General features: G+C 32.7%; 4 protein-coding genes across 13 annotated transcripts in view; 3 read left to right on the forward strand and 1 right to left on the reverse strand.

Moving 5' to 3' along the window:
• Window positions 1–814: 814 nt before the first annotated feature.
• LOC127868980 (astakine-like) lies at window positions 815–2551 on the forward strand. Its single transcript, XM_052411207.1, has 4 exons — window positions 815–967; window positions 1309–1492; window positions 1857–1976; window positions 2432–2551. The coding sequence occupies exons 1-4, from the start codon at window positions 917–919 to the stop codon at window positions 2455–2457; spliced, it is 381 nt and encodes a 126-aa protein (XP_052267167.1). The 5' UTR covers window positions 815–916; the 3' UTR covers window positions 2458–2551.
• A 2382-nt stretch (window positions 2552–4933) lies between these two features.
• Window positions 4934–8368, forward strand: LOC127868979 (uncharacterized). Its single transcript, XM_052411206.1, has 2 exons — window positions 4934–5217; window positions 8012–8368. The coding sequence occupies exons 1-2, from the start codon at window positions 4969–4971 to the stop codon at window positions 8216–8218; spliced, it is 456 nt and encodes a 151-aa protein (XP_052267166.1). The 5' UTR covers window positions 4934–4968; the 3' UTR covers window positions 8219–8368.
• Window positions 8369–8864: 496 nt separating this feature from the next.
• On the reverse strand, window positions 8865–26308 carry LOC127868976 (uncharacterized). Of its 2 annotated transcripts, none has more exons than XM_052411202.1 (8): window positions 26259–26308; window positions 25628–25803; window positions 25103–25168; window positions 23857–23962; window positions 20084–20199; window positions 18323–18414; window positions 12604–12689; window positions 8865–11757 (listed from the first exon to the last, which is right to left on the reverse strand). In XM_052411202.1, exons 1-8 carry the CDS (start codon window positions 26274–26276, stop codon window positions 11626–11628), a joined length of 792 nt encoding a protein of 263 aa, XP_052267162.1. In that variant the 5' UTR covers window positions 26277–26308; the 3' UTR covers window positions 8865–11625. The 2 variants fall into 2 exon arrangements, with proteins under 2 accessions (XP_052267162.1, XP_052267160.1); XM_052411200.1 differs by lacking the exon at window positions 26259–26308 and adding an exon at window positions 26046–26234.
• LOC127868972 (zinc finger protein 420-like) overlaps window positions 26296–27889 on the forward strand; it is a 52022-nt gene continuing 50428 nt past the window's right edge. For 4 of the 9 annotated variants that reach the window (XR_008044341.1, XR_008044342.1, XM_052411190.1 and 1 more), the window contains exon 1: window positions 26297–26571. The gene's annotated coding sequence lies outside the window, so the exon portion shown is untranslated. Of the gene's footprint in view, window positions 26572–27889 lie in introns of all 9 variants that reach the window. The other 5 variants (XM_052411191.1, XM_052411193.1, XM_052411192.1 and 2 more) reach the window with 5 other exon arrangements.

Below are 27889 nucleotides of genomic sequence, written 5' to 3' on the forward strand. Positions count from 1 at the left end.
GGTTTTTCATGAGCACCTAGGTTCTCATGAGAAACTAGGTTTTTCATGAGAACCTATGCTTTCATGAGAACCTAGGTTCTCATTTAAAAACCTGAGTTTACGCTAGAGAACACGAGGTTTTTCATGAGAACCTATATAGGTTCTCATAGAAACATACAACTTAGGTTCTCATGAGAAACTAGGTTTTCATGAGAACCTAGGTTCTCATTCTGAGAACTTAAGTTCTCGTTTGATATCCAAGGTTTTCACAAGAACCTAGGTTCTCGACAGCTTTTCGCGTCGTTCTCTCTGATAACCTAGATTTTCGTGAGAACCCAAGATTTCATTTGGGAACCATAGTTCTCATGAGAACTATGAGTTCTCATTCTGAGAACCTAGGTTCTCATGACAAACCTAGTTTCTTGGGATTATGCGTCGAACCGCTTGCCATAATGGATGATCGAGTGGTCTAGGCGGGAGAATTTTTACTCCAGGACTCCAGGGGTCAGTGGTTCGAGCCCTGTTGAGAATCATTTTTTTCCTTTTTTTAAATTGTATTCTTGTTTGTTTTTTTACTGGAGATTGGTAGTTCAAATGTTAAAATTTATCAATATAAAGCATTTAATGACAAGCTTCAATACATGCCAAAATCAGTTGGACGGCCCCTTTAAATTGTATTCTGTTGTTTTTTTTACTGGAGATTTTTAATTCAAATGTTTAAATTTATCAATATAAAGCATTTAATGACACGCTTCAATACATGCAAAAATCTGTTGGACGGCTCCTTTAAGTTCAATTAATGATTCATCAGCTTCGTACGTCAAAGTACGAACAAACAAGTAATAAATCATAACATTTAACAGGATGTGAATGCACTATGGGTGTATATAAAGAAGAAATAAGTTACCGCTAAGCTCATTCTTAACATAAAACTGAAATGATTGTTACAACACTGTTGATCGTGGTAGTTCTCTTTTCCGGTGCATCAGTGAGCTTAATTGATTTCTTCGACATCAACCATACATTATTGTTTGGTCTCGGTTTCTGAGGAATGTTGACGTAATTGTTTATTAGCGATTAAATTAATTGACGTCTACACGTGTTGATGTCGCATTTTTTCTATTAAACTTAAGTTTGTATTTGAAGATGGTTTTATCTTAAGATACATGGATATTTGTTTAAGTGCATTTACTAGTTTAACATCAGCATAGTGCCTTTTATATGAATAAACAGACAGTTTTGTTTAATATTATTCATTAATATTATTAAAGTTAAAATGTCGTTGCATTCATCAGTAATGTGATATTGTCTGTGTTTTAACTTCCTAAGGCGATCCTGGTGCCAGGAAGTGGAGCTCTGACCGGATATTGCATCACGTCGGAACATTGCAAGGCCAACGAATGCTGTGTTAGCTTCGACCAACTGAGAGGCAGGAGGGATGCGGGCTATCTGTCCCCGGAACTAAAACAAATCGTGAAGGGGAAATGTGAGCCTCTGGGACGGCGGGGCGCCAGTAAGATTTACTTACTATTACATATTAATTGATTGATCGTTGAATTGATTGATTGCTTGTGTGTTTGATTGATTGATTGATTGATTGATTGATTGATTGATTGATTGATTGATTGATTGATTGATTGATTGATTGATTGATTGATTGATTGATTGATTGATTGATTGATTGATTGATTGATTGATTGATTGATTGATTGGTTGATTGATTGATTGATTGATTGATTGATTGATTGATTGATTTGTCTTATTTTAAGTAATAATAACATATAAGTAATTTCTTGAAAAATAGTGCTTTGCGATTTTTCACATTTGTAATATGTGTAAATCTTCATGCGTATTTTATATGAATGGTCGTTTTTCAGCCTGCTATGTGACACCACTGGCACAAGAAACAGGTCGGTACTACAACGCATGTCCATGTTCTAAAGGCCTATATTGTAGAGAAACTACAATCCCCCCTACCGTTCCTTTAGGGCCGCAGGGTAAGCGTTTCAGAATAAACTGCATATGTATGTATATATTTTACTTGTTATGGTTGTGACATAGATTACGGATAACGGCGGGCGGCGAACGTACGTATAAATCACAATTTCGGGTGGACGGTCGGTCGGTGGTTATTAACAAGCCATATCGCTCCCTTAAATGTGAGATTAACATGCTTACCAACATAACACTTCTTACATTTTGATTTACCAAATTTGTGACAAACTGAAAAGTATTTATATTCATTTAAGTGTTTACAAAAGTTTATTTCTGCTCTATGTTAAATAATTATATAACCCTCGTAAAAATCTTGAATTAGTTTAAATTAAGGTTAAAAAACGAAAAATTATGTCTGGTTGTATCACTGCAATTTATTACATCGTTATCATCAATACGAGTTTGTGTTAATAACCATTTCATCAATAATTGTTGGTTTGTTTTTTTACTTATCTAGGCAAATGCACTGCCAACAAGGGGTGATACAAGAGATACGGGTTTTCGAAGCAAGGTACATAACAAGTGCAAAGGAATATGAGATGTCATTGAATGTGTTAAATAAACAGAGGATATCAGAACAACTTTTTTGTTTAGTATGATTGACAAGACATGTATTAAACGTTTGAAGGGGTGGGATCTCCGGACTTATATACATTTCAGTAATGAATTTCGCACAACCAGGCTAGTGGAGCTTCCTCTGTGTACTCCAAGTTTATATACAGTACAAAACCACACCAGAATTAAAAAAAATGTATTCAGGAAAAAATGAACATCTATAAATAAAAATGTACAATTTCACTGAACAACTGGTGTCTAAACTTAACTATGCGAGGTTAGTGGAGCTAATATCGGGTCCTCGCGTAATGCAGTGTCGAAGCGGAGGAACCCCATAGAATGTGTCTTCAGCGTCGTCTTGAATGACAATTAACATTTGCTGAACAAACGAAAGATTAACGTTCATGTCGCACATGTTTGCTGCGTTCACATATCATACAGGAAACCTAGTCCATTTGCGAAAATGCTCGCCTTTCTTTCAGTCTCACACATGACTTACGCTTATAGAAAATGCTTTAAATACAAGCATAAACCTCCAAACAGGGTTTCTCCTTATTGTTTTCTCCTTACCTAAACAGACTCTCGAACAGTTTAGTTTATAAGCAGGTATCGCATGTTTCAGGAACTGAATCTAAACAAAGCATGTATATAGTCTATAATCATTAAAATATATAAATAATTTTACTTTTTAAATATAACAATAATTATACTTTCGAAGGAGCACACATTATACATTCGAATCACACTCACAAAATCAGGTATCGAAACAGTACCGGATAATACATATAATTAATATGAATGCAACATCTGTATCATCATATACAATACATGTTCAAATATAACATATCACATGATGTCATATTGTATTCAATATGCATTTTAAACTATAAAACAAATACATTGAATGAATTATACATTATTATTGGTATAGCAATTGCGATTCTTGAGTGCTTCTGAAATTAACTTCCCTAACTTAAGCATTTCATTTTTATTTTCTGTAGTTTATAATATCAAAGACCTGTTATCTATAGGTCTTTGCATATGGGTATGAAAAAGTACATATATTTAGCTAATCTTATTATAGAGTGCAGAGCTTAATTCACTGCACTTTTACATACCAAACCACTCGACCATAAACCCAGGTAAATACCACAACCATACCCATTTTATTGAATTTGACATGTCAAGGGATGCGTAAACTTTGTCTTCCAATGGGTAATTAATTTATTTCATAATTTTGATTCTATAATTTATTTTATATTTATTTTTTTTTAATTTAGGCATCCCTCCATGATGGGTGAACGAAGATAAAAGTTATTTTACAATAGTTAACAAGAAATATCTTAAAAAAAGATATACGACGTTGATAGTTTAATAAATGAAATCAAGGATAGCGAAGGTCTTTTTCTGTGCAGTTCTTAGCTGCATCACACGCAACTACATGTTACGCGGAGTTTTTGCGGCTTATTTTACATTATTACATATTGCTGGTCATAAACCTATAGATACAAAACAGAAAACCAAAAGAAGAATGGAAGTGAAAGTAAAACATGTGAGTCAACCGGCCACACGCGAAGTATCCGTTTTTATAGGCGAACAAACCTGTTTTAGTGGTTTGTCGGGCATTGCTATTTGATTTGATTATTAACAGTATCGAAAATCATCGCGCTCATGCTTAATACATTAGTCAATGTGGTGGAATAATTATTGATAAATTAATCAAAAATAATAGTTATCATTGTATTGTTGAAAACACATTAAGAATCTATTTTTTGACATACTATAATTATATTGCTGAATAAATTCATTTCACATATTTCTGGTGTAAAGAAAATTCCAGGTCACCTAGTTCACGGATAGCGTCTTTATTATGTTACGATTATTTTACTGGCCGCGAACTCCGGTGATGATATAAACTCTGACATTCACACACTGGCCGCGAATTGACCCGATACCTCGCGGGTTGAAATGCAATGCATTATAAAAGTGAGGCCTTGCTTCCACTGCTCTTTAACATGTTGACAGGAATATGGAGAAATATGAGGGCATAGCCTAAACGCTTTTGCGCTGGTAATTCTCTGAAAATAAAAGGTGCACGCACAAACTGTATTGATGTCGAGAATTGAGTGTAAAACTGTTCTATCTATTAAGCCTTTTCATTAGAGATAAAATTGTTTCAAGCAGTAAAACAGTGTTACAAAGACGCGGATATGTTTCCAATGTTCTGGTGGTATACTCAAATCAGCCAATGGAATAAATGAAGTGTATTCATTCGTACCTAGCCGCGGGAAATTTTATTGGACACTTACAAAGGCCAGGTAAGGTGAAAAGCTGGCTTACTACAGCTGTGTCGAAAAAAAGGTTGGTAACTGTATTGTAACCTTACTTTGCCTGATTTGCTAATGTAACGACTAAAAATTACCTCTGTTAACACAAAACATGGCTGCGCCCATGAGAAAAATTGTTTACATTATCAAAACACTGAATAACGTCAAATGTAGCAAACTGCTTACGGTATCAATCAATGAAATATCGTTCCCATATCCAAGCTACACATTTTCATGCCGAAAAATATATTGTCAGCGACTTCTGGTTCAATGCAATAAACTCAGCGATGTCGATATGAAGAAAATGATGGACAATTTAAAGGACAAATTTGCAGATGCCCGGGAGCTTTTAGCTGACGCTGTAATGAACACTATATGTTATTTAAAATGTATACTTACTGACTATATTACGAATGTGAGACTTACCTGAGATACTACATTTGCGATATCTTTGTTTAAGGCTTTATTCATCAAATGCCTATACTGAATCCTGGACAATCGCTCCCATGGACAATCGCTCTTACGCTTATTTTGACAAGGCGGACAGTAGCTCCTACATAATTTTGACAACCCGGACAGTCGCTTCTACGTTTTTTGACAACCCGGTTAATCGCTCCTACATAGGCTTACCACGTTTGAAGTCCATGTTGGAAGTGACTTTGAAGGTGTGGAACATTACTATATATACAGTGTGTTTTCGCAGTTTGCTAAATTACATTTAAAGAGTCGACAAACTGTAACCTTTTTTGTTAATTAGTCAATTAATTAATTAAAATCACATTGATCGGCTCATGTTGAATCGGCTTACTGTTAGGTGTTAAATTTGATTGTCGGCTAATTAAAGGGGCATCTTATTGTAGGAAACAATGGCCCAGGTGTCAAAATAATGTAGGAGCGACTGTCTGTAATGTCAAAATAATGTAGGAGTGACTGTCCGGATTGTCAAAAGTACGTGTGGGAGCGATTGTCCGGGTACTGCCTTTACTCTGTATTCTTTACTCTCGTATCGGTCCTCTTCTTAGTATCTAGCCTTTAAAAAAAAACTTCAAGAAGTGCTGGAAAGTTAAACAAAAAATTCAATTTATTTGATGGTTATCCATGACTATTACGACAAGCATTCTCATGATTTCTGGTTTTCGTTGGAAAGTAGGTAATGTTTATTCCAAGGTGATGCGATGATTTTTAATTACGTAACACACAATTATGTTAGTTTGTATATGGATTAATAGAATCTTTATCAAATGGTTTATATGCCGCTTATTTTTTAATAAAATGTAAAAATATTTTAAGAACAACGTGAGCAAGAGTTTCTTTTTTTCCATGAAGTTACTTTTTTAAAACAAGCACATGCGCATAGTACCAAATCTAAGGAAAAACCAATCAGAAGGGTGGATACATACTATGAGACAATTGTACATGAAACAGGGAGCTGAGTACAGCCAGTATTTTGTCAAAACAATGTTGATTAAAAAACAGTTTTCGTTTTTATTTCCAAGAATACACATTAAACTATAGATCGACATACAACACATGCGTGTTTTTGTATGTATTCACTTCCATAATTAGTATGTATTCATTAAGAGGGCCGATACAACGGATAGACATGCTAGTCTTTTAATGTTATGTTGGATCATGTTTTTCATTAAAGTGACAAATTTAATATTAAATGTAAAAATCATTATTCATAAATTCATTGATGTGAACTTGAAGATTACCATTTTCTTGTTTGTTTAAGGTTAGTTCTTTTATAACACGTTAAGATACCTTAGCATAAGCTTATATTGATGGTATGCATAAATCTGGAACACTTTTATTCCAGCTTCTTCATCCTTACATCACAGAATCATTACCATAATTTTGAACTCCTGTGATAAACTTAGCAGTAACAATTACATTTTGGATGCATGTACAACTTAATAGACTCTTGATTTTAATTGATTGTGGAAAACTATCTCACTCTGTGAGTATTCAGGTAATTCGTCATTTCAATTTGTCTGATTGAAATTAATTTTATAATAAACACAATCATCAGCCGATTTGTGTATGCTTTAAATCTTAGGTTAAAACAAGATTTTAGAAGAAATAATTGTGGCCTGTAGATGAACATATTAATAGATGATGTAAATGTGACAAATGGAATTAAATGCATGTTATCAGTTAACTTTTGCTTTTGTTATACACTTTTGTTTTTTTTGTAAAATTTAAAAATTAAACGAGACTAACCTTGGTATGAGGATATAGAATTATGGAGGGATTAAATGAGATGTGTGCGCATGCGCAATCAGTCTTTAAAGCTCTTTTTTGCCAGTATTTCTACTTTCTTGCAAACTGAATCGAAGATTAAACTCTGTCGGGAGGGGGGGGGGCATTTAATCCCTCCATAATTCTATATCCTCATAGAATTACAATCAAACAACGACTTAAACAAGGTAAGTCTCGTTTAATTTTTAAATTCTATTTCGCTTATTAGAATTGCTACGGTATTAAATGAGATTTTAAAGCAAATAATGGCAAAAAAACATACCTTAACACTTCAAGACAGTTTTGTCAAATGTGTCTTCCTTGATCATCTATTTTATTGTTGAACTTTGCAAATGTACTCTGATTTGACCAACCAGCTTAACTTAAAATTTCCTTGATTGGAACTCCACGGAGATTTGCCTTTGATACAACTGCACTTCGTGAACTATGTGGTGTAAACGTATCACTAACACCAGCCCGAATCATTACTGTCTTTATCCATCTAGCAATCGTGTCTCTGTGCACAGGCTTAAATGGTTTGATAAAGCTGATCAACAATGCACTTTCAGTTTTTCTTCTTAACATTTTAGTCCTACACTAATACTTCTTTAAAACTGTGTAAACACAAAGCCTCCTATCAGGAGGGTAAGCCTTCAAATGGAACAACGAACAAACAAAACCATGTCTAGGTTTATATATCATGTTCTTATCTGAAAAAATGAAAATTTACGATAATTCAAACTTTCTGGTTTTCACTTGATAAATGATTCTTGGTTAATGAGACTTGTCTCAAAATTCAAGTCCAACATCTCATTTATTACCATCCTTTTGTGTATAAACAAAAATTGGCTCATTATTGCATTTTGGCGATTATATTATCTAATGCCTTTGTATTCCATACTCTTTTTTTTCAGAGAGAAAACAAAGGAACAGTTTATTTTTCTGAAGATTTAAAAGATGCCCAAGAAGCAGTGAAGACTACTCTTGAGGAATACCAAAAGCTACTGATGAAATTGTCAGATCAACAAAAGCATGATGTGATTTCTACTCTAGGACTTCGAATGGAAGAACTGAAAGCTCAGCAGTCTGCTATTGAAGAAGAAGTGGCAGAACACCACTGATTGCTTAATGCAGAGTTGCTGTGTTTGTAAACTTTGTAATCTAAAAGCTAATTATGAAAGATTCTTGTTGAACTAAATCTATTCTAAATCTATTCTTTCAGCATTCTTGCTGTTAAGGAACTTTTTATATTAAAGGGAATTGTTAACAGATTTTTGTATTTTTACCAATGCCTTAAAATGAATTTATTTACAAAACTTAAATATTATGAATAGTTTTAAATAATGTTTATAACAAGGAAAAATATGGGAAAACTGCCTTCCCTGGCGCTCTAACCCAGGACTACCAGTACTCGAGCAAACCTAAGGCTTTTTTATAATCTATGACCATTTTTTAATAGAATTTCCTTCAAGCCAAATTGAAGTTTGAAGTCCCTTTCAATTTTCCAACATTATGTCAGCATACACTACTACTTCTACTATTCTTACTTTTTGGATGGACACTAATATATTTGAAACTGTTAAGCTTTAATTTATAATGTTAAAAAATATAAGTACCACTTTAATTTAATATTTTTATAGTGCCATTAATGCTTTACTATACCAGGTAAAGAACCCTTCCATAATGCCAAACATGTCTATTTGTCAAATTTTAATATATAAGCAGGTGTTAAGCTCATAGCAGCATAAGAACTGAGAAACCAAGATGTCAATTGTGAAAAAAGGTGGTTTATTAAACTTAAAGATATGTATAACATGTTTACATGTACGTAAATAATGTATTTCAAATACTAGTTTGTGTGAACATATTTTAAATTATGTAGAAATAATACAATAAAACATAACACAGTAAAGAACAAGACAAATAAACTATAACATGGATATCATTAAAAACCAGTCATTCATTTGAAACACTTGTCCATTAGGCACATCAGAACAGAACAGTACTTTATTTCACATAAACTTTACAGTTTCTAGTGTTTATCAAATTGATAAAAAAAATGGTGTTTTTTCTGAAATGTAAACAAAAAGTTATCAAAGTATAGAAACCTACCCATGCTAACATTTGTCTTCAGCTGTAAAGGCACTTAAATGTTTTATCATTTTTTATTTACAGATCTGAGAATTTAATTAGGTTAATATAAGTGTATCTTTTAAGTCTTAAAGGGACTGTCAACCACGATGACGAAGAAAATTAAAGTTGTAAAAATAACTTATTTTTTACCATGATTAATTTATATTGATTAAAATATCACGACTGGTATATTACATTACTTGAAAAACGGTTGTTAAGTTTTCATATTTTCAGTGTATTCGGTAATAAATTTTACTGGGTATGTCTAACAGGTAACTACAAATTAACTATAAATAACGCCAGTAGATTGATCATCACCGCCACGTGGTAAACCCAGGAATGCATATTGTGGATTGTATATATTTTATATATAAAAATGATCAATCTACTTGCGTTATTTATAGTGTGTATATCGTTATGTGACCTATTTTCGCGATGTACTTTCGATTTCACAGCACGAAATTTTATTACCAAATATACTGAAACTATGAACTTTTTTTCAAGTAATGTAATATACCAGTCGTGAAATGTTTATCAATATAAACTAATAATTGTTAAAAAATACAATATTTTAGAACTTTTCTTTTTTCGTCATTCGTGATTGACAGTCCCTTTAATATTTACTAGCATATTACAAAAACATGTACTTTGCTATTTGAATATGATTTCCATTATTTTATAATCACAAACGTTTTGTGTGTAAACACTGTCAAGACAGATATCATATTATTAGCTATATTATCTTATCAGTTCAGGGCTCAACATTAACCTAAAAACCAACTTGCCCTGCCGGGCAAGTACTTAGAAAATCTACTTGCCCTTAGAACGTAAAGCCACTTGCCCAAACATGAAATATCACATTAACTGTCAACCTCATATTTTTTAATAAAGATCAAAATGATACACCACAAAACCTTTTTTATTTTTGTACATTTAACAAAATTATTACAGCAATTAAAGTCTAAATAAATGCTCTTTGTTCTTTTTGCACTTGCCCGGGAGGACAACTTATTATAAAATAACTTGCCCGGACCCAACTTTTACTTGTCAGGGGCAATAGGACGACTGTTAATGTTGAGCCCTGCAGTTGTTTACTATTATGAAAATATGAACACATAACAATTTTAATAATTAGTCACATCACATCTTGGCTGTACATGTATATCAGTCATACTGGAAATATCAAATAATCATGCAGTAAATAGCAAATGGTAGTTCTAATTAAATTGACATAAGTTAACCATTAAACAGATTGGATTAATTTATTTTTGTGGTGAATGGTTGTATCACGGTCACCAATACCAGGAGTGTTTTAAGTGTTGTTTTGGGTTTGTTCATATGAACAGATGTATCATACAGATGAACATATTGGTACAGAAAAAAATGTATTGAACACATGATTATTGTTTTATATTAACTATCAAATAAAGATTGTTGATCATAAAGGTCCAGGTTCAAAGTATGCAACATTATGTAAATGCATTGTTACAATTGATATGTATACATACTAAAACTATAGCTCTTGCAAAACTTATTATCACACTAAGGAATTTTATAAGAATCAATACACCTCTATACTTTACCTTGTGTTGAAGGTTACATTATGCTAAATAATTGAAATTTGCTATGTTATACTCTCTAAAAAAAATCATCATGATTTACAAGAAGACATTCATGACACTTGTTATGGTACCAGTATTCTTTTCTCTACCTGTGTGCAGGGAACAAAATTTATGTTTTCTAAGAAAGAACTGTCATGTTTAAGATTGGAGAATACAGCACTGAAGTGGAAACTTGTGCCAAATAAATATTAATACATATAAATGTATTCCCTTTTTTGTATATACATATATAAAGGATTGTTATTTAATTGATCACTTTCCAAGCAAAGATAATTAATTACTAAACAATACATAATGTTATATAATCTATCACAAATTTTTCTTACAGATATTGCATATTAAATTGATACAAACATGTATAAAAAATAGCAAAATTATAAATTTACCGGTATAATACAATATATAATTAATAATAAATACAACAAGTATTCTTAAAAACATTGTAATGTAAATATATCAATAAATGGAACAGTAAGAGATTGTATGTGGATTTAAAACAGTTTCTTAACCCTTTCCCACTTAGATATGTATTTTGACACATTTGTAGTTCCTGAGAAAGTTAAATTTAATCGAAGACCTTTCTTAATAGATTCAAGTTTTAAGGCTTAATTTCCAACCCTTAGATACTGATGAGCAGCAAACAGCGTAAAACCTGAACAGACTGCGAGTTACTCACATAGCCATTTTCACTTTGTTTCTGAGTGGGAAAGGGTTAAGGTTCTCTAAGGAATGTTGTCAATGTTAGTTTGAAGTGTTAGCTGTATGCAGGTAGGTCAATGTTTCCAGCCCACTTCATGTCCGTCTGCCATTTGAGGTTCCAGAAACCCTCGAAACTGTGAACCATCTGCCCTCCACCTCGCACCATAGCCTTCCGCGACACGAGCCTCAATGACAAATATGTCTTGCTGAAGATGATTTTTTTTCAAGATTATAACAGGCAGAAAGATTAAATGTCAGAAGTCAAGACTACATAATGCAAAACCGTGCTGAAATTCCATGTAAATGTATGACAACTGACAATTATCCTTGTGCTGCTAATAAATTCTCTTCTGCAGATGCAGTGACGTTTTGTTTTTAATTGTTTAAAATGAAACAAATTAATTAAAAACTTTACTGTATTAATATTGTGCAAGAATTATCCATGTAAAAATCAACCTCGGATGTAATAAAAAGTTCTGGTCTAAGCTGTTTGCCTATGAATACAAGGCATATCACAGGATGGGACATATTGCCCTGAACAATATGCTTTGTTTAAACATATTTTATTTCAAAAACAATCATATTATATACAAAGTATGCATACATAGTTACAATTGATTTACATGTCCTGAAAATGGATAAGAACGAAAGACCAAGTCTTGTATAGTTCTTCTTCGTACGAACAATGTGCTTGCGAGGGGGCAGTACATTTACAATGGTAGTTTCATCGCTGAGGTAAATTCATGACCTTCACTGTGCAATTATGACCTTGACCTTTCACCTCGGGAAATAAGCATTAAACGCATCAATTCCTACGTTCATCATAGGATTAATAATCCGAATTTGACCTTGAATTGTTACCTTGACCTTTCCCCAAGGAACAACACAGTTAAATGCAAAGTATTGTCTGGTCATTGGGAATAATAAACAAAGATTATATTGAAATCCTCTCATGCATGTAAAGATTAAAGAGGAAAATTACTCAAGACAAATGGACTCAAGCACCCTACCATTTCAAGGAATAACACATTTTATTTACTCTAGCAACTTACTGGTAGCCAATGAATATTAATCCAAGTTGCATTGTCCAGTATTTTGTTGACCACTGTGAGGGCATGCTCATTCTTCTGTTTCTCGGCTAAAAGCATATATTACCATTTGGTAATAACAACAAAAATATTTGTCTTATATTTAAAGCAAACACATTAAAAATTCTTGGTTATCCTTCAAAGCATGACTACCAAGCTGTACAAAAGTTTGATTTTGGGCTAGAAGTCACAAAGCTTCGATCGTTTTCCTGTAAAACAACAATAACTCGAGACTGCATGAAATTGTGATAATACTTAAATTAGTCTGCTCAGGGAAAACCTGACTGAATGCATGTACATAAAATGTTGTCCCAGATTAGAATGTGCAGTGCAATTTTTCATTGAAAGAAAGTCTGTGCTAAGCTCAGGTTTATCTGGGACAACAATTTAAGCATATGCATTAAGGCTGGTTTTCCCAAAGACCTGCTAAATTTAAATACAATACATATACTTTATAGTATCATGAGAAGTTTGTGAACATGGTTCAGGTAAAATGTCATAAAAAATCACCCAAACAGACAATAAAATACCCTTGCATTTTTACGTACTAAAACAGATAGTTCTTTTAAGCTGGCTTAAAATGCATATATATATATATATATACATTTTGTGGCCCACTTTTTCTTGCCCATGAACTTGTAACATTATCATAGTCATGACTCACTCTGGTCTCAGTGACGATTATCATTATACTATTTTTATTATTTCTTGTGTCAACATTTAACTCAATACGGTAGTATGAAATATATATAAATCTTATGACATCCATGTTTCTGTGACTATTACATTACGTACTACAATGATTGACCTCTCAGCACTGAGTTGACTAATAATGGTTAACATTTTCAAGTTATATAGCACATAGTTACTTCATCACATGGATGAATAGAACAGTGAGCTCATTTTCAAGTTATAAATAGCACATAGTTACTTCATCACATGGATGAATAGAACAGTGAGCTATTGTAATTGAGTAGTAAAGTAATGATAATGAAAAACTTCTTTCATACGTTTTTTTTATAATTTTATTTGTCATTTTTTTCTCACAAGTTTTTAACTAGTGCAAATAAATGAATATAAATCAACATAGAATCATATGCTACTTTTATCTCATAATATGTGTTACAATATAATTCTGTTACTATAAATGGTAACCTGAAATGGTGCTGATCGTTTTAACAGCCTATTGTTAATTAGCAATACTATTTTCACGCTAAGTTTAAACATAAACCATAGTTGCGCTTTTATAAGTCATGATTAATTTATTTGAAATCAGGAAAATTTCCCATTTTTACTTTTATTTGTGCGTCACAAATTAATGACTAAAAATTAATTTGAAAAAAGGTTATTTAGAGAGAAGAACATGCACATTTGTTGATCAGGCATGTACAATGTATGTAGATCTATAGCGTTTCAATACTTTCAAGAAATTTGAATGAAGAAAATGTACTGCAATGACAGGTTACAGCCGTGCTATATCTTTCATCGCCTGAGGCATGGTCAAAAGGAAGCTATTAAAAAAAATTGTAACAAATATAAGGTCAATATATAAATGGACATGAAGGCAAATTACAACTTAAAATAATTAATTTGTTAATTATGAATTTGATATTAATGAATAATAACATATTTAGTTTATGAACTATGCATTATGGCTTACAGCACTAGAAAGAGGATAAATTAAGAATTTTTTTGTGGATCTAAAAACCATGGAAGATTGTTCATTACTGTGTGTGTGTGTGTAAAACACAGTCTATTACTGCATTAAAATTGTTTAGCGTTGCATTTTCGTACTGGTATCCTTCTGGGTTTTATTTAGCCTGTGACAAAATGCAATTTTGAGGCTGGTATACAAGACACATTTTAAAACAGCATGTGCAGTGAAACAAACAGACAGATGCTACTACCCTACATTAATAGGACCTTACGGATGAGAACACATAACCTTGCGAAATATGTAGTACTTGGATTCTTAATAATCATAATCAAGTTTTACATTTTCTCAACAAGTGTTCCACTCATTTACCAACACATTCAGCCGAGTCTGGGTGGCCAACGTGCAAGATGTGGGAACAATGAACAGCAAGGTGGCTTCTGTTTTGTACCTTACAGGATATTTACCAATATCACAGCTAAGCAAGTTGATGAACAATGGATGAGAAACAATATTAATCAACCCAAAAAATCGTAGCAATTCTTCTCAATTATTGTTCCAGAAACAATTGTTTAAATATTGGGTTCTTTGCAAAATGTGTTGCATAATGAACCATGATTGCTTTCCTTTTTGTGTTTGTCTGTGTGTAAATTGAGTAAAATCAAATGACAATGGATCTTTTGCCATGAATCATTAAAAACACTAATTTACATGCATACAGCTAACACTCTAGACCCATATTATCAAAGCTCCTCAGAGAAAACTTGAGAATCTGTTGCCATATGCTGCCAGAAAAGCTAATAATGAGATCATGAAACCTTGCATAGCTTTATAGCATGTGACATAAAACCCTTGATGTGGCTGATGAAAAGCTTCTTTATGCTGGATAAGTGATTTACAGTTAATGAGTTATAAAAAACTTGCAAATAACTGGTTTTCTTAAGAAATGCAGAGATGTACTGAACAATAAAGCAAGTGAATTAGAAAAACAGTAAGTTTTTAATAAAGCTGTAAAGCCTGATAATGGTTACAACATTTTGAATATATTTTTGCTGATTTCTGTGAATTGTCATTTCAAGAGCGGTAAATAAAACATGTGTAGGATACAGTGAAAATATTTGATTTATATGACCACAAATGAAATGATAAAGCAATCATAAACTTATGAAAACACATTTCCTGTTTTTTTGTTTATTTCATGGTTCGCATGATATTCTTCAGGGCCAAAAAACCTTTCTTTGACGAAGCCGAATATCAGCCGCTTCCCCAACCCAAGTAACCACTTTTTTTTCCCTAATTTGACAAAAAATTTCCCCAATACATAACTGGAACAAGGGACAAAATTGTCACAAAACCAGGTTTTCATTGTGAAAAAAAATCTGATAAAGGGAGAAAACTCGAACTGAACTTTTGAAATGAACAAACAAAATTAACCCCCTTTGTAAGTTTTTTTTTTTTTTTTAAATCTATTTTTAGTCGTGGCGACCTTGACATTGGAGATATTGACGTGATTCTTTCATGCGACACACCGTCCCATGATGGTGAACAAATGTGCCAAATGATTTTAAAATCTCACAATGAATGACATAGTTATGGCCAGGACAAGCTCATTTATGGCCATTTTTGACCTTTGAACTCAAAGTGTGACCTTGACCTTGGAGATATCGACGTAATTATTTCGCGCGACACACCGTCCAATGATGGTGAATAAATGTGCCAAATGATTTTAAAATCTGACAATGAACGACATAGTTATGGCCCGGACAAGCTTGTTCCGCCCGCCCGCCAGCCCGCCAGCCAGCCAGCCAGCCCGCCCGCCAGCCCGCCCCCATTCGCCAATCTAATAACCAGTTTTTTCCTTCGGAAAACCTGGTTAAATATTCCCCACCAAAAATAATATCTCAACTTCGTATAAAAGTGAACATTGTTCACTTGTCGAGCCTTCTATTAGGCTGGAAAAAACCAGAGCCGTAAAAAGTCTCCTATTTTGTTTCTTTTCCCCTATTATTTAACCTTCCTTATTTTGTGGCTAACCAATATAATTTATTTCATGTATCAACTCCATTATCCGAATGAAATACAAAATTCTTATTTTCCCTAAATAAGAAAAAATCGCGCTATTTTTCCTCTTAAAAAAAAGGCTGAGGCCCCTTCCCCAAAAAGGGTGTTTTGGCCCTGTACTTGTAAAAAAAAATATTGAGTCTCATTAAATTTCATATATTTTTATGTCATAAATATAGTTTCATGTTATCACAAATTTATCACTTTTCCTTGTAATTTTTAGTGTGTGATTTTCTGCATTTTTTGGTGATTTATAATATTTTCTTATAGAATATATCATTGTAATTGCTTTTGTTGAACATGCAAAAAAAAAATCAATCTGGATGAGGGCATTAACCTATTGTCAAACAAGAGCTGTCACCATAGGACGACATATGCCCCCGAATAAAGCTTTTTCGAAACCTAAACGCAGATTTCAAAACCTAAACGCGGACCCTACGTTTAAGGTCAAGGTCAAAGGAGTCAAAATTTGTGTGCGTATGGAAAGGCCTTGTCCATATACACATGCATACCAAATATGAAGGTTACATCTGAAGCGACATAGAAGTTATGAGCTTTTTTCGAAACCTAAATGCAAAATGTGACGGAAAGACAGACAGACAGTGCGATCACTATATGCCCACCTTTGGGGGCATAAAAATATAATTACAACACGTGACACAGACGAATCTACTATATATTCTATATTCTATTCTACAGAGGAAAAAACAACAAAGAGACATAATTCTGCCAAAACTGGTGGCAGACAAAATTCATTTCTTAACAATCAAATACACATTGTGGTAATTCAAACATGAAAGTTTGAGCAAGCATCACCCAGCAATTTTAAGAGGATTTAATAAAATTAGTTTTTAGACTATATATTCTTTAGTGAAAAAACCAATGGGCCATAGTTCTGCAAAAGCTCAACACAGCCAATATTCCTTTCTTTACGACCATTTATCATAAAAGTCAGTCGACTGTGAAAGTTAGAGCAAGATCCAACAAGTACCATAATAACTCTAAAGTTTTCAGACTTAAACATCATTAATTTGACAGGTGTCCTAAAATTAAGATACAAACAATATTTTACACATACAGGTTTCCAACAATTTAGAGATAGGTATGTTATGTTTAATTGTCAACTATTATATTGAAATAAAAACAAAAATCAATGTGCAATAATTTTATTGTGTAATCTTTTTTTCACTGCTTTGAAATAAGTACAACTTTACATCTTTTTGGAAAAAAACATTGAAACTAGCGACAGCTCTCTAGCAAGAAAATTTTGAATCTTCAAAAAGGAGGTTTTCACTTTTGGCAGAAGTCAATATTTCACGCTGCAGAAACAGAATGTAACTTTGAAGGTAAATTGTGAAAAATCTAAATGTAAGGGAGACACTTTTCTAGGTAAATAAACACAGCACAGGGATGAAATTAATGAGTAATGTAGTCAAAACTAGGATTGCATTCTGTTTGAATGTACTGTGCATGCCATGAACTTGGTCAAATTTCTCAATTTTTCATCAAAAATGAGGTGGGTGGGGGAAAGATCAAGGGCCATAGTTTCACAAGTGAAGAAGCCAGCCTTGTCTTTGGTTGTATTTTCAATGTATGTTGCCTATGTTATGACACTGACACAAAAAGGCTTTTTTGTGTCACTTTCTGTTTTGATGAAATGTATTTGACTGTTTGCGGCCTTTCAGAATTCGAAATTTGGTAAAAAATATATCCCCTGTCCCCTTCATCTGCCAGGTTTTATGACCTTAACCAGTTTTGAAAACCTATGATCAAAGGGTCACTAGATAAGTAAAAACAGGGCAGAAGTCTGGTATAATAGTACTGTAAAATATACTGTCTGAGTCATAATAAATAATTATTTTTGCCTTAAAAAGGTGTATCCAAAAATTTAGATTATCAAAAGTCTTTGAGTAAGAAGGGTAGTTAAAGAGGAGTTACTATAAACAAGAGAAGAGGAGCACTACTTACAGCCGACAGAGGTTCCCCACCAGGACTCGCTCTGGTCTCTGTGATGATGCTTGGCAAGGGCCCGGGCACCTACTGACAGCTCAGCCTTCTCTCTAGAAAACACACACATACAAGGGTTGAAGCAGCATAGGACATACACAGTAAATTTGTTATGTCACTTAACATTCTTAGAAAGGCAAGCATTCTGTGGGAATGTTAAACTCACAGGTTTTGAATATAACATATTTTTAAATTTTGAGATCATAGACAATCACATATTCAATGTGTCTTGAATTCCAGTACATTTGAATTCAAAGACTTACTTATATAAAATGTGATTGATATTATGGATGTCAACGGATACCAGCATTATTATCCTAATACCTGTTTGTGACATTTTGTTCATTTCACAATCCATTCAACGCAACAGTGACGTGAAAGTATCATCTGTTGTAGGTAAATAAGTTGATGGAATATCAATCAGGCATGTATATGAAACATCTGCCTATCAGTTGTGAGAGCATGTAGTGGTCACTAGCCTGTGAGGATTAAATTCATTTACGTAAACAACATAGCATTAGAAACCCATGTGAAAGACAAACAAATCTTACCGGACATGAGGTCCGATAACTGGCTAAATTTACAAGATCTCACCAGCTTTTATGGGACCTTGTTCTTATTTAACCAAACACTATATAATACTTTCTAAAGTGTTTATTTGTATCATTATGAAGTTCATAATGTTAAACAATTTTAAATACAATAAAAAAACAGCTAAATATAAATTTAAATGACAAGGATTGAATCCAGTATATTTCAATTCAACAAATCAAAAACTTGTGTGTCGCCTACATCACGAAACAAGGGGCAATTTTTGACTGGCAATTGCAATTAAAGTTTGTTTCGTCACAGCTACATGTAGTTTCACTGGTTGTAAACAACCCTTTTATTTTAATATTAAACAATCTATCGATGTAAAATAAACATAAACTAGTCCGTATTTTTTTTACATATTTCTAATTTCGTTTCCATTTTAAACCAAAACATAGTTTTACATATTGTTTTATATACGACACAAGGCCCGAAAGATTCAGGAATAATACCAGACCTCATCATATTTTATCGTAAATTTCTGAGGTCCAATATCTTTCCCATGGGTTGGGTATTAGTACCAGTATGCATAATAGAAATAGTTATTTAGGGGTCAACATGATGATAGACAAAAGGAAAATCAACACACGAAGCAGGTGGTATCAATACATATACAATCTATACTGCGTTTATACTTCAAGGCGAAAATTACCAATGTCACTAACAACCATAAGTCAACTTAAGTAAAGTAATGAATATTTACCATTATATAGTACAAGAATTTGAATATGAGAATATGTGCAAAACACACAAATAAAAAATAGAGTTGTCAAGAGATTGGATTTTGTGCCAGGACCAACATATTTAATTCATTTAATCTGTGTGAATGAAATAGATAATTTGCTTAATATTGATTAAACACTGAAAAGTTTACAATATTTTCATAAATACCCTTTGTTATTTTATAAAAGAATAGATCTGTAAAATCAAATAAAACACAACTGTCACACAATTATTATGTCTGCATGAAAAGAAAAAACAGCACTATTATAAATAATGTATTCATAAAATTCTTGTTTTGTTCATTTCTTTGCTATTTACCAACTTTCAATCAGCTTGAATTGGAAGTGATTCAAGAAAACTTTATGCGAAATAAGACGTTAAAATCAAAGGGACATTTTTTAAACATACGAGTGTTTTTCTTCAAAACTTTCCATTAATTTTGATCGTGCCGGTGGCCATATGTCCTTTGTTCCGACTGTTTTTCTGATGCCTAGTAAATCCAGCAGTCCTCTCTTCCCAAGTAACTGCAATATGAAAATCCAGTCAGCTAAATAATTCTTACTAGACATTTCTCTGTTATATAATACTCTTTAATAATAATAATTTGAATAAGGTGGATAATTTTGGGTGAACAGAGAAATTTACGTTTGGATGTAAGAATTTTTGTAAATGTTCCTGCCTTAATATGTTTTTAACTTTAAATGTACACTCAAAAATCATAGAGTGTACTTTTACTCGCCAAATTTCAGGAGTTAAAGAACAATGTCATGTACATCATCCCAATTGCGTAATTTTAAATTGGCCAATGAGCTCTGCTTTTATAACTCATTAAATCAATAAAGTTAATAATTAATAGATCTATTTCTAAAACTAGGTTGATTTTTTGTTTAAATAATTTGGTAATGGCGCACATTGTGTTACTCAACTGATTTTGCTAATTGACACTTTGCAGGGATGTCAAACATTTTCATCAACCCCTTGTTTTGCTTGAAAATTTAACTTTTTGAGAAAATTGCCAGAAAAGAAAGAATCAAAAGAGAAAATAACTTTTTTAATGCAGCTTCAGTTACCAGTCATTTAAAATGCAATCTTCTTAAAAAGACTCATTTTACAGTTTTGCACAATTACAATTAAACAAATGACATCAATGAATCAAAACAAAACTGGGCATGATATTCAAACAATCAAACTAACACTCCTGAACAAGAATATCGGTGAAACTGATGGATGCTCCCAGACTATGTGCTTCATCATTGAATGGCCTCATTTTATTTTATTCATTATGTTATTACCATTTCTCCCTGAAAATTCATTCAAGGTTATGCCCATTTAGAGTTTCATCAAATTTTGATTATAAGCGCCTGTGATCTGATACAGAAACATTAAATGCATGAACATGCCTTAACGTGATTTTTATTGCTTTATAATTTACAGCCTGTGCCTTTTTGAGAAGTGCGATAGACCATGAAACTGGAAAAAATTAAACATTATTAATATGATTATATAAAACAGTATGTCAATTATTTATTTAGTGCATGTTTAACTGCTTTCTATAATTTATATTATAAAATTAAATTAAATTGCTGTACGATAAACTCAATAAACAAATTATTGAGTTTATTGGAAAATTTTGGCATATTTGTTGGGGATTTTTTGTCAGATTTTTGGGGAAAATTGTTACTTTTTGCCATTGGGAAATAGCCTTTTTTTACTTATTACAAGTGGAAACAGCCAGTAAGAGGCTGTAATTTTGGGGGTAAAAATCACTGCTGATAATAAATAAACATGGAAATAACTCACTGCAAAAAATATTGGAGCAGAACAACCTGAAAAAATGTGAATGTCCATCCAATATGGTATGCTGCATATGAAGTTTAATAAATTTCAGATCAAAAGTCTGCGAGATCTAACACAGAAAACAATTATTATACAAAGAGCAATAACTTGACAGCACAATATGGGCATGTCCACCCTGTAGGGATACTGCAAATAAAGTTTCATCAAATTTGGCTCATGACTTCTTGTGGTCTGACACTGAAAAATAATATTCCTTAGAAAATATCACCATACTATTAAGAAAGGGCACTAACTCCCTAAAAAATTATTGAAGCAGAACAACCCAATAATATACAAGTGTCCATCCAAAATGATGCTGCATATGAAGAGTCATTAAATTAAGACCATGAGTCTCTGAGATAAAAGGCCAAAAAAAATCCAAGGGCAATAACTCCCTGAAAAATTAATGCAGCATAATGACCTGACAAGATGTCGCCATAAAAGTATCGCGCTTATACAGTTTTATTTAATTGGGATCATTCGTTCCTAAGATCTAGCCTGCACACGAAAAATCCATTAAGAAAGGATAAATTAACAATCAAAGGGCAATAATTCACTGAAAAATAATTGAACTGGTGCAAACTGACAGCAATTCACATGTCTAACATATAAGCATGCTGCATATCAAGTTTTATTCAATTTGGATCATTTGTGAAAACAAAAAGTGTAACATTAATAATCAAAGGGCAAAACTCCCTAATAAAAACTGGACCGGAAAAACAAGAATGACCATGTCCATCCATTGGAAATGCTGCATATCATAATTACATGTAATCAAATTTGGATCATTACTGGTAAGCAAGTATTTGTCGGACAGCAGTATTTGCAGGATGTTCTATTTATCTTGGGTATTGTAACGCTTCAATACAATTTGCTTGGTCACATACCTTCAGTCCTACAGACGGTTGTTTTATTGAAGTTGACAGCAGCAATTTGTTTAAAGGCCATTATTATAGTTAAACAATTTAACTTATTACAAATTGCGTCACATTGTAATGTGACCTCCACACAGGGGATATTTATAGAACGCAGAGATCCCTTAATAGAACTTGACCTATGTTCTTTACATTTTCGTTTGTCTTAAAAAATAGACAGTAAAAAAGTCACAAATCTCATTTAACAAGCTACAATTTAAATTCACCGTTTGGATGTTCTCCTTTGAAAAAGGATTTTACCCAAAGGTCTAATTTTAAAAATTATTTATAAATCTTTGTTTGCACTGATATTAAAGACATATAACTCTATTTACACATGCAGAAGTTGACATATAGAACCATGAAATGTATGTAGGAACGTCCTTTTAACGTTTTTGTTAAGAAAAGTATGTTTTAAACCTAATTTGTTTACGATTACTTAAATTATATTAAATTATAAAAATATTCCTATACCGTGTAATAATTACCTGCCTTTAATGATAATATTTACAGCCCTCGTACATACGCATGCGAATACACATGTTTTGTTTATGTTTGCTTGAAGATGACGAACTCAGGATGTATCACTAGAATTTTCATGCAATATTTCTTAGTATTAAGAAAGAATTTCAAGAAAAATCCTACATTTCGTCTGAAAATGCTCGCTGACCAGTAGTGTCTGAGATTTTGCGCCAAAACTAAGTGTGACAGACGGAAGGACAAACAGACTTAAGAGTTGGATGTTTACAAACAATTATCTGGAAATTCATTTCTGACCAACGAAAACTCAATTTCAATCAAAATATTGATTTAAATAATTGACTGACAGAAAAAGAAAGAGGCATAAACATGCTATCAATGAAGCAAGTTTAAAATTATTAAAATTATATGTTCGTTTATTAATAGTAATCAATCAAAATCATAAAGCGTTTGGAGTGTAAACTATTATCCCAAACTAAGAGCATGTGTGGTATAGTGAAAGCACATTGGCCTTGGCTTCTTGAGATCCCAATGCAAACCCCAGGGAAAGCTTACCGGTAATTTTTTTATTTTATCTTTTTTCTGTTGTTTTTGTAATTATTAAAAACTATTCCATATAATACAATTGTGTAAGTAAATTCTTCTTACAACATTAAAAAAAAAATATAAAAACAAATCCCTTAAACAGTCATCATGTATGAAGTATCATATCCAATATGGCTTGAAAAGGTATGCCCTTAACAAAACAAACTCACATTCTTACAGGCATCAATAGACAGACAGACACACAGACAAGCTGATATGGGCAAGATATTAACATACAGTTATCACCCTTAAAACTTTGTTGCACTAGGTGAAATACATTCTGCAATATATTCTTCATTATGTTAAATCACCTATGCATTTATGGATAGTCATAGAAAGTTCTTTCATGCACAACTACATAGTTACCAATAGTATTTCCCTGAGTCTGAACACCAGTTCTTCTTCATTCCATAAGGTATACAGAGTAAGTACTCCATCTAGAAGAGGGGTGATGGACTTTATAACTGCAGCTCTAACAGAAATAAAGAATCAAAATCATAAAGCGTTTGGAGTGTAAACTATCATCCCAAACTAAGAGCATGTGTGGTATAGTGAAAGCGCATTGGCCTTGGCTTTGTGAGATCCCAATGCAAACCCCAGGGAAGGCTTACCGGTAATATTTTTATTTTATCTTTTTTCTGTTGTTTTTTTAATTATTAAAAACTATTCCATATAATGCAATTGTGTAAGTAAATTCTTCTAACAACATTAAAAATAAATAAATAAACAAGTTAGTAAGTACTCCATCTAGAAGAGGGGTGATGGAATTTATAACTGCAGCTCTAACAAAAATAAAGAAACGGAAGCAGTACAGTATACAAATAAGCTAGAACTGAAACAAGAGGGTAACAGGCCCTAAGGGGCTCACCTTAGACCCCATGAAACAAAACTGTTCTTTGCTGGTCATGTTCACAATATTTCACAATAGACTTATAAGGAGACCTTTCCCTACACAGCAAAGTCATGTGTTTGAACAATCCACAAGCATTTTCAAACTAAGCCCAGATACCATTACAACACAATTTTTTAGTTTTCGAAGCAAGTTTCACAATGAGTTGGTAACAACTGTAATTTCTACAGTTTTCATATGGTTTTACAATTTATTTTTTTACCCTCGTTGGAATCGGGCAAAAAAAATCAAATTATTTCATTTTGACAAATGATCTGACCCAGTTAAGGCAATAAATGTGGTCTCTAAATGTTAAAACATTTTCTTTATATTGACCTAAGGATGTATGTTTTGACCCCACATGCCCCAGTTTTCAAAAACACAAAATATTGGGACGAATATTATTATCAAATTTCATAAAGATGGAAATAAATGTGGTCTCTTGAGTGTTCACAAGGCAAATGTTGACAACACACAACCAACAAAAAATGATCATAAAAGCTTACCATGAGCATGCTGTGCTCAGATGAGCTAATAATTTAAGAGTTTACATACAGAAATTCAGTTCATGCTAACTTACCTTACCCTAGGAAATGTTATTTCTACATATTGAATCCACATTATGCAAAACCTATAAATTTTACACAGTGCACATAGGAAAAACAGTTTACACGGTCACCATATGGTAGGTAAAGAATAAACCATGTTAACTTAAAACATTACCTGGCTTCAACATAACTTTGCTCATCTAGTAGATCATAACTGGGCAAGTCTAGGATAGGGCAGTTTCTAAAAGAAATCAAGAAGAGCAAATTAAATTAAATTAAACTCAAAGAAAACAAAATAAAAAGACACCTCTATTTCATTGCCCATAGCAGAAACTCTCAAAATGAGTTTGTCAGGTGTTATAAAGGCTCAATTTTAGACTCACATGCTCCAAAATGTGAAAACAAATTTGGACAAAGAGCTTCTTCCTGTCAAGTTGTGCATTAGCCTTCTGAAACAGTGTGTCATCTGACCAAACACCAAGAATTGTTAACAAAATTACTTCAGTTACACCTGTAAATCACTGTGCACAGCGTACATTACCTTTTGATATTGTCTCGAGTTTGCTCAATAGCAAAAACAGATTAATAAAAGAGACCAAGGGAATGGGTGAACATTTATAGCATACACTCTGACACAGTAAGACCAGGAAAAAAACGAACATCAAACATCCACTTAAAATGACTTATCATACCAACATACTTTGTTTTCATCCATATCTGCAACATCTGGGCAATCTGCTTGTAGATAGGATGACTAGGGTAGCCCACAATACTCTCTCGCAACTTTTCATAGGCATCATTGTCTTCGTGTAAAATGTCTCTCAAGTCATCTTCTGTCAAAAACTTGTCGCTCCTTTTTAATTCTTGAAGAAATACCTACGAATAACAAGAATTATACAATTACAACTCAAACATGATAACTAAAATAAGGGAGCCCAATGCCTACACCCGAGTCGTAAAAAAGATGTTAAACACGGTCATTGATGAATGTTATTTTGCTCGTTGATGCACTGTGCTGATTTATTTTTGAGTCTGTGGCAAAGCGTTGGAACTTGGAACATGTAGAAAGTGTTATTTCATCAATTTGTAAACAAAATCCTTTAAAAATGAATGTTTACCTTTTTAATTACATTATTTAAGTCCAAAAATAATGTCATAGTAGCATTTGTGTATTCTTGGAAAGAAAAAAACGTATTCGACAATAAAGATTAAATTGCAATTTGCCTACGAATACTCAAATAATATAGTAAAATGATTAAATTTTGTGTAATTGATTTACGCTTATCGATTTAGTTCGGGTACCAGTATAGCTTTCTTTAAACCGGTTCTACCATGCGTAACGCGCTCATTCAATCAATCGGTCTAGTTGGAATCTATACCGAATAGTAATGTATTCAATATTTTACTTTCAAAACTCACAATGCAAAAGAGTTCTTATGTTTTATTGAGTTCAAATAATTTAAATAACATTATAAGGTCGAATCAAAACGTTGTTTTACATGTATTTTGCATATCGAATCATCGAACTATTTTTGTAAGGTTGGGTAGTGTTTGTCATTGCCCAAAAGCGGCCAGAGGGCGCCAAAGTGGCGTGACGAAGCCAACCGACACTGTAGACTCCAAAGTTTTTTTTTGTAACGAAAGGTATACTGATTTACTTATAACCTTTCTGTTTTTGTTTTGCTGTGTTAACATATGATTGCCGATGCAATTTGTGGCATTTTAATTTACGAATGTTTTGATGGGAGTTGTTATAATTTAGATCAATGTGTAAAATTAGGCCCAAGCTTTTAAGTTATTATAAAAGTCCGCCATTTTCTCTGTTCCGCCATTTTCATTTGAATGAACGCGCAACTGAAAAACTCGTAAGGAATTTGGATATATAGTTATCATTAAAAAAAAATCACTACTGCCACATGTTATTTTGCTTGTCTTCAATTATTTGGAGCTTTGCAAACCACAGCACAATAAAAAATGTGTGGTTGGTACTTCCTAAAGTTCAAGGGAGGTTATCCATTAAATAGCCTCCAACTTCGGCCCAAACTCGATCCGGTCCAGAGAACATGGACCTTTAAAAACTAGTCTAAATACTTTTACTATATATATTAGAGATACAACTGTCAAATTTGCTGAACAATACCATGCATGATGGTCTTTCCCACAGGTACAATTTGTATCGATTAAATGGATGATTATTGTCTTGGAATCATTTCAAAGTAATACATCAGAGTTTAAAATTATTATTTTGTGCTATTAAACATTTCATTATTTCTTTCATTATTTGCGAAATATTGCTTAATGTAACCGTTACATCGTCGAATTTGGGTCACACTGGGATATATATACATACGATGCAGTCCGGTACTCTTGTGCAGTTAAGGGTCAGTTGGTTTAAAAACATGATCTTTTATAAATTGACAACACAATGTCTACATTAATTATGAAAATAAGAAGCTCACGTGCTTATTGACACAAAAAAATCTGATAAATTAAGTGAAGAACTGTCCGATTTGCTTTCAAAACAAACATGAGTCACCTCATTTCAAAGTATCACAGTGTCCGGTAATCTTGCGCACTTGGTGTAATGACCTCATTTAGGCAAAATTGTAGACATATCATATGGTGTCCAATCAGTGACAAAAATATTCCAGAAAATTATTTTAAAAATCAGTTTGTAAAACCATTCAAATTTAATGTAGATTACTAGTGTTTTTTCACTACAAATCAACAAATGTAGTAACAGTGTACAATTAATAAAAAAGAACCGGTATGCATGAAAAAAATGTTTATGCATAACAGGTTTAATTTTACCTCGATCATGCTTCCAGAAAATATCAAAATTAGGCCATTCCGCATGCGGAGATCATACCAAATGTGGTTTGACAGAATGGCGGGAAATGATGACAATGTCGTCTGATGCGATTTGTTTTTAATGGTCAAAAATACCATAACTGATCGGATA

This window comes from Dreissena polymorpha, chromosome 2 (genome assembly GCF_020536995.1).
Source record: "Dreissena polymorpha isolate Duluth1 chromosome 2, UMN_Dpol_1.0, whole genome shotgun sequence".
NCBI lineage: Eukaryota > Metazoa > Mollusca > Bivalvia > Myida > Dreissenidae > Dreissena > Dreissena polymorpha.